At 34.6% G+C, this 12,918-nt stretch overlaps 1 protein-coding gene across 1 annotated transcript in view; it reads right to left on the minus strand.

Annotated features, from left to right (window-relative positions):
• Positions 1-392: 392 nt before the first annotated feature.
• LOC149786543 (uncharacterized) overlaps positions 393-12,918 on the minus strand; it is a 116,177-nt gene continuing 103,651 nt past the window's right edge. Inside the window, exons 15-17 of the mRNA XM_089975947.1 lie at positions 9,015-9,587; positions 540-561; positions 393-418 (exon numbers count right to left, since the gene is read on the minus strand). Of these exons, the coding sequence (XP_089832073.1) occupies positions 393-418; positions 540-561; positions 9,015-9,587 (621 nt within the window). The remainder of the gene's footprint in view (positions 419-539; positions 562-9,014; positions 9,588-12,918) is intronic.

Below are 12,918 nucleotides of genomic sequence, written 5' to 3' on the forward strand. Positions count from 1 at the left end.
TGTAAAAAAATATAACAGGCAATATATTAGACAAATACTTCAACAAGTTTAAGAACAGTTATTGGATTCGTAGGTTTTATACTTTGTATCATAACAGCCTTAATACCAAGGCACTGTATAAAACTATAAAATTTTAATAAAAGAATTGATATGTTGTATATACTTTATAAAATATATAATTGTATGTGTGACTGTTTGTCTCTATTTTATTATTTTACTGATTTATTACTAGTAATAACAGCCATACCTGAGGAAGAGGGAGCCAATACAAGGATGTTTTCCTTGATACTGGGTTAAGATTGGTCCAGTGTTTCTCAGAAGACAAAAATATCAAATATTAAAGGATAAAGGGCGATTAAAGTGCATGATATATGGAGGGCCATATTATATGCTCACTGGATGTTTCCAGTCATATGAGCTGAAAAAGAAAGAAATAACAATAACATATGAAGTTTCCATTTATATACAGATAAGGAGGGTTCTGAAAGGGAGTCTAGCAAATTATTGCCTTGCTAAGGCATATCAATTCATATACTTACATGTATCCTCTGAATGATGTTCCTAAAAGTATTAAAAAATATTTTTAAATTTCATCGTTCATTCATCTTAGCAGTTTCAATTATTTACATCCAGTAACATCAATCTATTTAAAACTCACTAAACCCTTTAGACTGAACTTACTAAGCTTGTGATTATGGTGTTAGCAATCTACAATATTGTTCACTTGCAAAGAGTGTTAGTGATATCTATCTATTATGTGAAGGAGTAAAATGGGCTGGTATTGGTTGATTAAGATATTTTAAAAAATGCCTCACTACAAATAAAATCCCTAATTATACTACTGACTAACAAGTATGCAAACCTCAACAAATTCAATCTCAATCTGCTGGAGATACCCACTGGTCCATGTGAACTTTCACTATTAGCATGACATGATTTTTTCAAGCTTAAAACTATGAGGACTATAATTCAATGTCTGAATAAAATCATCTACCTCGTATTGTTTTTCATACATGAACTTTATTAGTAATTAACAACGTATCACTAACTACATTATGCACCTAATTTGCAATACTGATGGAAACAACCAATGGAATTGCTCACATATATTGTTTAAAAGAACTGTCTACAGCAGAGTATGCCTGTTGTGAAAAAAGCACTAATTTAAGCACTAGTTGCTATATAAATATCATTATCATTGAATTTACAATTTACTAAACATTATTCAACTTATAGATGTAGGGATATAAACAAATGTTCCATATCATGAACTTAATGTTTACAATCTCTTCACTATTTCAATGAAGGACCGGTTCTACACATTGACTATTGCCAACTATTATTTCCAAGAAATTTATTCTTAATCAGAAATAATGGCGACATTTGGGACAAAGAACAAGGTATTATCAATTGACAATAACACAGGATGTTTCATTTGTTCAGTGATCACAAAGAACTGTAGGTAGTTTAATAGAGAGAAATAATTCAGTAGGTATATTATATTTACGGTCAATATTTCTAAACATTTATAGCAGTAATTTTAACATACTCTTTGGGATTAAGTTCCATCAGAAACTAGAAGTTTGATTATCACATCTTGCTTTAAAAAGAATCCTTCAAAGTACAACCATACATTATTAGAAATCTCTGGTGAAAAGTCCATGTGAAAATAACTTTCCCTATGAAAAGGAGTTGCTAAAAGATGATGATTAACATGGCCAACATGAATACATTAGAATTCAGGTCAGCACATTTTTCATTTATGACCAACTAGACATCATAAGAAGTCTTCTGGTGTAAACCTCATGCCAATATGACTTTCCAGGTCATTTACTTGTATTCACATTTATGTTACATTATTAGGTTCATGCGGATTGTGTTAATGTGTACCATATTTGGATCTTATTCACACGTATTAATCATGATTCTTTTTTAATTAAAGTCATTCATTAATGAACATTGTATTTTTGTCGCCGTCAATCCGAAATCCAACCTGGTTATATTGTTACACCCATTTACCATATACAAGTTTTCTACCAGTGCTTCTAAAGGCAGCACTGACTTTGTTTTGAAGTTGACAATCCTTTGGATTGAGCTGCAAATACGAGTACTTTTACAGAGCCAAGCAGACATCTGCTTCTTCCAGTAAATAATTGACCTGAATCCCATGTTTTCCCATGTGACAACTCTTTGATTGAGCCTGCAGTGTGGTAGAGTGGCAAGTAAAAGAGGCTAGTTATTTGATCTTGCTGCTCAAGTTCAGTCTCTAAATAAACATCCACATATGACAGAGAGGCCAAGGAAGGGAGTCAGATGATATTTATGATGATTAGGCCATGATGATTACTAGACAATAATGGAGGATTTCAGAACCTTATCTGATAATGAGGTTGAATTCTTGGACCTTGTACTATGTAATGATATTTATAGGATACTGTGAATCAAAAATAAAATGTTGAGTCACTTAGCTTCAGGTTTGTACACATTTAATTTCCCTCTGATTGGGTATCCGGGCAACCAATCATTAAGATAAACGGGTAACCAGTAGAAGTTTTCTAAAATGTTGACATCTTTAGCAGCAATGACATAGAGTGTAAGATTGACACCATTTTCATTTACCACAAATAAGATATCATTCAAGGTTCTTTGGCAGAAGCCTAAGTGAGTATGACCATTCATTCTTAAGGAGAAGAAATAAGAGTTTTAAGATTTCATATTGGATTGAATTTAGAACCAACTAAATATGTAAGAGGTCTTCTGGTGAATAATCTATGTCAATATGTCTTTCTGTACAGCAAGTGTAGCAATAACAAGATTTTCAAGACAGCAGCCAGGCAGCCATTGTCAATCTCAGATAGACACTACTTTAATTTGGATCAGACAAGATACCAGAAGTATCTGGGTGAAAACCCTGTGTCTATACAACCATCAATCTTAAACAAATAGTCAAAAGAAGATTTTCCAGCCTGATGCTGATAAAGAATTAGATCTGACCTCCAAGTTCGGTATTAATCCCACACAGCACTGTCTTTTGACTGAATGGGTTTGAGTCTCTGCATTCTTGGGCTTGGGCAATGCGGGTTTGTGAGAAAGCTTGCCAGTAGCTTCTTGTGGGTTGGTGATTCTTCCCAAGGGTTTTCCAGGTTCGTCCCCCACCAGCTAAACTGGCTGCCATGTATAGCTTCTCGTGTGCTGAACAATGGTGCTAAATGCGAAAAATGTTATTTGAAGCAAGTAACAAGTTTCCAAGTGTAACATTACTTAGAATACTATTAACTAGTTGCGGAAATACCAGATGATGGCGGGGCCCCGAGTGGCCGAGTGGTCTAAAGCGCTCACCGTTCCGGATCACTGCCATCTCACCTCTGTCTGCGTATGTTCGAGTCCAAGGCTCGGCTAGCGTGGGTACGTGGGAAAGCCTGCCAGTAGCTTCTCGTGGGTCGGTGGTTCTTTCCTGGGTTTTATAGGGTTCTTCCTCCACCAGTTATACTGGCCGCCATATATGGCCTATCTTGTGCTGAAGAATGGCGTTAAACCCTACATCATCAACAACAACAACCAGATGATGGCTGCCATAATTTTAAGTGATCACCAAGACATCTTGGTAAAGATGTAAAGGCTCTGGATGAAGAAGCCAGACAGAAGGAAAAGAAGCTGAAATTGAAAGACCTCCTTGCCCAGACAGAGCCATAGCATTTTCTGTGGGACTCGAGTCAAGGATGTATAGGTATGCATCCTGGAAGTCCATAGAGACTGCTCAGCTATTCATTTTTATAACATTCCTGTCTGAGACTGACGCACTCTTCCATATTAATGTGAATGATGAAGATAGATAGATATCAAGGCAAAATATTCCTTTATACTTTGTAACCTGGACGATATGGGAATAGAACCATGGGTTTTAGTAGAATGTCTTTAAAGTTTATGGATTGTTGTTACTGATTTAGGTGAAAGCCTTTTACCCCCACCCATAATTTTGTCCTCAAAATCATGCATACACACATCCGAGCCCATATGTGAACCTACAAAAGCTTAGTAAATATGAATTTGCCCATGCCAGATGATAGTCATGTGGGGTAGAAGTTATCAACCTAGATCAGTAACCAAGTAATGCCTCTATTATGGTACGACTACTGTCAATCACTCCGTTACAAAACCATATGATTGATGATTACCAGTATGGTTTTGAATGCTAGCTGAAACCATATGAGTGAAGTTCACATGATATTGGTGAACAGTTAGTAAATTTTCACTGCCTGTCAATCGTTCAACTAATGCCTCAGTTGTGTATCTGTGCACAAACTCATCCACCTCCACCATGATAATTATGTCATACTCGATAGCATCAGAGTTTGCTAACTGTATTGAAAGCGCATTGTGACATGAGAAAATCTGAATAGACACGTATTCCTGCAGTCTTAGCAAGACTTTTACAGTGCCACCAGTCACACCAGTTAATACTGATATGGCTCCAACAACTCCAATTAGTGTGCCTATAAAAGTTGCTGTGGTTGCGACTCCTGTCACACCCAGATGAATGGTGGTTGCCACGGTGATTCCACAAATAGATCTACAAATGCGTTTGTATTTCATGAGTAGTGCAGTTCTCTTGGTTTGTTTCATCTGAAAGCTGTTATTCTGCTTTCATTATTTATGTTGAAACTTTGAGGGTCTCTCATAATTCATAACACAAATACCAAAGATGGCTAAGCTCAGATAAAGGTGGATTCCATTGAACTGAATTTTAATTCTGATGAATAATGGCGATGAATATCGTACTACGGGCTCAGATATCAGCCTGAGCTACAACTTCAAATGCTATGAACATTTGTTTTGCTGAGCTAAGGCTATGTTGCACATTTATTTGCCATGAAACTGTCACTTCAGCTATTTGGTATGAGTGAAAAAAGAGAGACTGATGCAGAACGAGAACAAAAAGATTTACGACTGTTATGTATATTTAATTTGTATGTGTTAGGGTTTTTCTCCCTTGAGTATATGTTATGTATCATTATACTTTGCACCTGACCTTTCTCTATGATTATATGATATACACATAATTGTATTTTCTACCTGACCTTGTCCAAATTCAAGTTCTTTATCAACCTGGCCATTAACTTTTATTTTGGTCAGCACAGGATTATGAAGTACAATGGAATATGAAATGTGTAAACAAGGATTCCGGTAAAATACCTTTATGTACAGCATGACTTGCTCACCAAATAAAAGAAGCGTAATTTGCATACTTGGAGTGGCTACTGCTCATATGCTCCAGTGACCGTTGAAGGCTGGGTGAAACCACTGTTTGGTTAAGCAATCCCTGGATACTGACCACAGAAGACAGATGACCACATGCAAAGTGATTTTGTCTTCGACAAGTAGTATACAATTTTAATGTTTATACTTCTAAAGAGATAGACATGATGACTACAGATCAGGGGTCTTAAACATGCGGCCTGCGGCAATTGCAGATATTTCCTGTGGCCTGCAGCAACACCAGGAATTTGTCAAATAATTAATAATGCAAACTTTTTCTTCAGTGATAAACCCCTCAGGCCAATGTACTAGTCCTCATGGTGATTTGAATTTGAAATCCCTGCAGTTGATAGTATATATAGGTGCACTTGCACAGTCAATTATAGAACCTTGCTGCATTAAGATCAAATCAAGTGAGTAGCAGGATCTCGACAGCACAAGATTTTGTTCTGGAACTATCTTCTGCTTTTAAATGCTGTCTCATTCTAAGCATATGTATCTTTTGCTTTCTAAACAGTTTAATATGGTATCACCACATTTCAAAGCAATTTCCTTTACAGAGCGTTTATGTAATAATATAATTCTACACTTTGTTTATTGGGAGAATGCATTTATTCTTATTCTCCTTTATTTGGCTGCATAACGATTCCTGTGTTTCTGTGAAAAAATGTCCCACACCGAAGTCTTTGAGACTTGATTTAAAACTGTGTAGCTCTGTACATTTGGAACTCTAGTTCCAGTGACCTTTGTTTACTAAACTTTGTGACCAGATTTGATCACCTTTATGCAAAGTCACATAATGTTAAATTACAAACATTCAAACAAGTTGCAAATGCTCAAAACTTGTTGTCTTCAGCTACACGTAGGAGAATGTTTGAGAGACTCTGTGTGTGTGTGTGTGTGATTTGGATTTTTAATTTAACAATTTTTCAGTCATATTGCTACGATGTCTGCAATGTGGCATTTTATAGTGATGTCTAGCACTAGGGCATCATGCCGCAGACATGTACACTGATGTCCCACCCAGTCACATTATCCTGACACCAGACCAACCAGTCCTAACACTAACCTCTTAATGCTGAATGCCAAGCGAGGCAACTGTTAGTACCATTTTTGTAAGTCTTTGGTATGACTCGGCCGGGGATCAAACCAATGACCTTCCACATGTGAGGCGGATGCTCTAATCACTAGGCCACCAGAGTGGTTTGTTTGAGAGACAAGTGTTTGAATCAAGTAATATCTAAAACACATCTGGGAATTTTATAACTAACGATAAAATAATTCATGTGGCTGCCCATGTTCTCAATTGAACAGTCTCATCATTCATTGGAAACTTTCCAATGAAAATAAATGCATCCGATTTCCATGAATATTCCTTTCCTACTCACACGTTAAAAATATTAGCATCATAAATCTTTATTATTCTTGTGATTTTTTAAAACTTTTGTTATTAATATTTGTGTGTACTTTTTCTGATAGTATTATTCTTATTATTACTTTGTTTCACTGATTGATTCTTTGTTTGATATTTACATATATATTTTCCCCCGCACACCATTTCTCATGGATCGAATTTTGCAATTCCCATCATTGCACAAAACTTGATATCAGAAATTTTATTAACTACCAAGATGTTAGTGCAAGTAATTTCTCTGATCAAGGACAATATCACAAACTATTATTTTGCAACAGATATTACTACCTTTGGACTGAGTCAATTTGGGCATGTTTACAAAAATCACAACATGCTCTATATTCTCAATTTGGATAATATTAAGCATGTCATTCGCAAAGTATTATCAGTAATCAGTTCACCCAATTTTCCATGATGCACCAGAATCTGAATATGAGTACAATGTGTTCTTGTACTAATCAGCAATATGCAACTCTCAATTCTAGAATGGCTTCGGTTCAGGTTCACCATGGATGTACTGTGGTAGCTGGTTCTCTTGTTCATCCATCACCCATTTGTAACCAGTAAGCAGTACACATATTTTGTCCCTTTTCTTTTTGGACTGCTGTATGTCAAATTCAAACACTGCTCAATACATGTGTATTATTCTTTTGTGAGCCAATGTTTTAGATTGCTACATTGTGGATTTCAAAAACAATTAACACCTTAATTACTAGCTACCGTAATTCTTTGCAATATGACTCAGTATTAATCAGTATTTAAATTAGTGAGCAATTATAATACCAGAAAAATTGAGATTTTAAGTAATGTAACTTGAATCAACTTATAGGTTGCCTCTACTCCCCAGGTGTAAATATTAATTATCTTTAAAAAACAAAATTCAAGTGATCATCATCTACGACAATTAAATATAGGCAAAATAATGAGTTCGTAACACATAGTCCTTTGAGTGGACTAATGCTCTACTGTCTGAAAAGAAAACAAATTCAACTGTGCCAGCCTTGTTGCATGTTTGAACAGCCCGTTTTCATTGAGCACCAGCAATATCACAAGAAGGAATTAAGTATAAGTCCATGATGATATGCTCATTCATTCAGGGAAGAATAGGCATAACAAACTGTACAAAATGGCCACAATGGTAGCCATAATGGACATTAAAATGAACCATGATATCATCAGAAGTATTCTAGTCAGAACCCAATATGACTTTTCAATCAGGGAAGCGATAACAACATTTTCAAGATGGCTGCTGTGGTGCCTTATTGAATTTCAGATCAGTACCATTTTCAATTGGGACTAACTAGAAATTATAAGAAGCCATTTAGTGAAAATCCCATGTTGATCAGATTATTTATTCAGAAGCAGCGATAACAATATTTTCAAAATGGTTGTTGTGGTGGCCATAATGAATGTTTGTGCAACACCTGTTTCATTTAGAACCAAAACACCATGGAACGAATCTGTGTGTTAAGATTTATGGCAATCCTCCAAGTAGTTCAGGATGAGTTGTGATAAAGTTGTGCTAATGGATGAATGCATGACAGACCATCTCATCAGCTCTTTTAGCCTATGACTAATTGAGCTAAAAACACCGATACTGTCTGATTCAAATCTACAATGCACAGTAAACCATATGAAGCTAATGCATCACAATATTCAATGTATAGTTATTAGCAGTTAAGTCTGCATAAAAAAAACTGATTTCATACGAGTTCCTTGGACCATACATATGCACATGTTAATTTCTACATTAGTGTAATTGAGTGACACAGGAAGCAAAACATTGATTTTTCACACAGTACTTAATGCATGATTTAATCAGGATTTTTGGTTTTCTATAGGTTCTTCTCCACCTCCTCAAAAACTGACCATTCTTTACAAGAAATCATTTTATATAAAGCATTTTGAGATGTACTTCTATCCAATTACTCAATGACAAGGCTGGTCAGAATAAACAATGTTGATTACAGACAGAAAGAAAATGGGATAGGATATATATATATATATATATATATATATATATATATATATATATATATATGTATGTATGTATGTGCGTGTGTGTGTGTGTGTGTGTGTGTGTGTGTCAATGGTCAGAACTGATGTTCTTTCATTAAATGAAGTAATATGTTAAGGAAATAAAAATAGTTCTATACAGTTAGGGTTAAGATATATATATACAGAGGAATCTGAACTGATGTGAATTCCAATATGGTAGTGTGCCAATATATTGGTATATATGTACATCCCATATATAGATATATACCATATGAACCTTCTGTTTACATTACAAAAGTTCTCTGATTATACTTAGACTGCAAGGAGAAATATTTTTTGAAATTACCTCGTTCTCAAACCAGTATTTCAGAAGGGATTGGGACTCGACACTGTGATCATCATGATAACGGCAAGTCAAGTTGGCAACGTTGCGTAGCTCTTTTTCAGAAAATAGACTGTCCAAACTGTCACCAACAGATTGAGGGCACTGGCACTGTATGAAGAATTCAAACTTCAAGTTCTGTCTCAGGTTTCCCAGAATTTTGGAAAGACTGTCATTTATGAATTTTCTGACAGGAATGCAAACTTCTGGATCCAATGTCTGGTGCTTTGCTGCCACTAGTGTGATCCTTGCAAAAATAACATAGCTCTTGAAATACAGAGTTAATCTGTACTGGCGGTCGATTTCAAATATGCCACAGCCACAGAAGATCTGATTTGTTCCCCTTCTCTTCAGTATTGGCCATTTTGCAATACAGACAGCAAGGAGCCTGTGGAAAATTGGTGATGGTAAAAATTTCCCAATAAAGACAAAACAAAGGACTGATGAGGTCTCCGTCTCAGCTTTAACATCCGGGGAAATTACTTCTGGTGGTGTTGTCTGGCGAAGCATGCAAGGGGCAAGAAAGAAATCTTCTACCTGAAAATACAAATTCATTTTTAAAAAAATATTAATGATATGGAGTGATTGTAGACATTATTTCCATATTATTAGTTGTTTTCTAATTTATGACAGTTCATTTGGTTGGGTATTTTATATACTGGTATATGCTGAACCTGTACAAGGAAACTATCTTATAAAAAAATGTGATAGTTTATGGTTTAATAATTGTATCTAATCAGCCACAAAATGAGCAAAATAGGTCAATACCACAGACAAGCTTATATTAACTGTACTTCCTTTGATGTCTTCAGTATCTTGAACATCAATTTGTAGTCCATGAAGTAATATTAATATATCAGAATTCTAGAAATGTAGTCAAAACAAAATTGAATTATTTTTTACTTTTTATCTGTATCTTAATATCATTCTTTATTTCTCTTGGTTATTTTTTGGATGACAAACAGCTCATTACATTTATTAGACCAATCAATTGGCTGTTGACTCATGAGTTTGCTTATTTCATCATCCTTCAGATTTGCTTAGTTACTTCAAAGCTTCATATTACACACCACTCCGGTGGCCTAGTGGTTTGAGTGTCCGCCTCGGATGCGGGAGGTCGTGGGTTCAATCCCCGACCGAGTCATACCAGAGACTTACAAAAATGGTACTAACAGCTGCCTCGCTTGGAGCTCAGCATTAAGAGGTTATTGTTAGGACTGGTTGGCCTGGTGTCAGGATAATGTGACTGGGTGGGACATCATGCTACATGTCTGCGGCATGATGCCTCAGTGCTAGACATCACTATAAACTGGCACATTGCAGACATCATAGCGATATGACTGAAAAATTGTTAAAGCTACTTTAATAAAAAAATCAAAATCACATCACATTACTTATCACACATGCTTCTATATAATTTTGCAAAATGAATGACGATCTAAACTTCAAAATGTAACCCATATATTTATTTATACATGCATCCAATAACATGCTCAAGATTTTATCTGGCATATCTGAACATCTACTGGTTTTGATTTGGTTCTCTTCAATTTACCAGCAACAAACAATTAGGTGACTGTAAAGATGCTTTAAAAAATAATGACTATTTATTCAACATCATGTAAATTTATATTGGAACATCAGTTCTACACTTTCTGTAGTTTAAAATTCAGTAAAATAAATTAGTAACATATAAAAGATTAATACCAAATACATGTAAATTGGAAACAGAGTTAAAGAATAACTTATCACAAAACTTCTATGGAAAGCAGCCAACAGTATAGAGATAACAGTATTGACTATTTTATAAACTGAAATAAAGATAACATAGGACTCACAAAAGATTACAGAACCCAAACTATATTAACAGTAGGATAGCTATCTTAACAATCACACTGATTATGCTTCATGTAACTTAACCAACAATTAAGCAGAAAAATAGGTGCCATCATCGGTCCAACATCACATTCATGAAGGCTTATATAACTTGTTTAATGATGCCATCTACAAGGAAGAGACAATAACAAAATGGAAATGCTGAAGCTTTCAAAACTTTCCACTTTATCAATAAGTATATTTTGTTTTACACCTTAAAGTCTCCATGTTTGCTTTTCTAAATTATTATCTATCTAATATACAGGCACTCCAAAAATAACAAGTATTGTGACTGTAAACGAATGAAAAATAATCCACTGGTTTACAAAATGTCCATTACAAATTCATTTTTGTATTAATTTTAGTGTTGTCTTTAACTTGTTTGCTTTCCTCTAAGTTTATAACACTGTTGGGATGTTTTGCCTACACTAAATGTTTAAATTAATGTTCAAATGTTATCAATCTGGAATCCAAAGAAGAGGTAGCACCAACCTAACTGATACACTACTCACCAGCAAAGCATATAATTCCATTTAATGTCACATATCTGTAATCTTTGAAATCTGTAATTCATTCAAATCATCAATGAGTTGAAATATACAGTACCCATCATAGATGTTACTGCTAGAATGACTACATCTGACAAGGTCTTGCATATTTTGCTTGGTCTCACCTTACAATGCTCTCAAGCAGTTTTTCAGGTTTGCTTTTAATACATTTTTTCAGCTCCTTGTAAGTTAAGTTGTTCCACTTGTCATCTCTCATATCTAATTTACTATGCATATTTGTAATCATAGCTTGTTTGCCTTATACTTGTACTTTGTTTTGTCTTCTCTGAAACCATAATGTTTGTTAACTTCTTTTATTCATTTAAATAGTGAAAAACATGGCATAAGTTGGTAGAGAATTTAATTACTTTGATAATCCTGCTTATGATGCATAGTACACTGAACATGAATTCAGCAGAAAATTACACTGATGAAGATTCTATCATATATAATTTACTCCTAAACATATGCCAGACTCACTGTGTAAATTAAATCAGTAAACTGTCTCAGAACTAATAGCCATTAGGAACATAGTCTTGAAAATATATATGTACATTAGAATTAGGTAATATAAAATAACATAACTGAGCCGAATTAAAAAAAAGAGAAAAGAATGGTCATAAAAACTGGATACAGATAAACATCACAAGCAAGAAAAAGCCCATATATCTGACTGATCTAAAAGTTCCAGACTGACTGCTATCTTCAAGATGAATATAAAATGCAAGCAGATATGAAGCACAAGGTCAGTGGCCATTAAATAAAGTATCCATAAAATGGACACAAACACTGAACAAATGAAGCACAACTTAAAATTTAACTAAAATCTTAATTTTCTTCTTCCTTTATTTTTATTTTTATAATAATGATGATGACTAACACATAATGATGTGTACTTTTGTGATGGCATCACAAATACAGAAACTCTAAATTGTATGTGGTATTAATTACTGCAGATTTAGCCAATGATAGCTTCATTGATAGTACAGTATACACTCTTTCTGCCTTTGCTTGGAATCAAAAATCTGATGATAGTATACAATATACAGTCAATAAAGATTGTGTAAACAATATACAGTAAATATAGATTGTGTAAACAATATACAGTAAATTTAGATTGTGTAAACAATATACAGTAAATACAGATTGTGCACCCTGAGGCTTTAGCTACAAGTAAACATGGAAGAGGCATGTAATCTGTAGTCTGTAATGCCTCTATTTTATTTACAACATAACAGATAAATAGGGAAATCGAAATGCACCATATTCATCAACGAGATATACAAGTGCTTTCAGCTTCCAAAATCTCTCTCCCAAATGGCATTTCCTATACTTGTCATCAGCCTTCAAAACAAAATCAACTACATCAATATAAAATTGAGCCATGACAAATGATTAGAGAGAAATACCTACATGTATACATGTTCCACTCATGTTCCCAAAGA

This window comes from Sinohyriopsis cumingii, chromosome 12 (assembly GCF_028554795.1).
Source record: "Sinohyriopsis cumingii isolate HCF-2022 chromosome 12, ASM2855479v2, whole genome shotgun sequence".
Taxonomy (NCBI): domain Eukaryota; kingdom Metazoa; phylum Mollusca; class Bivalvia; order Unionida; family Unionidae; genus Sinohyriopsis; species Sinohyriopsis cumingii.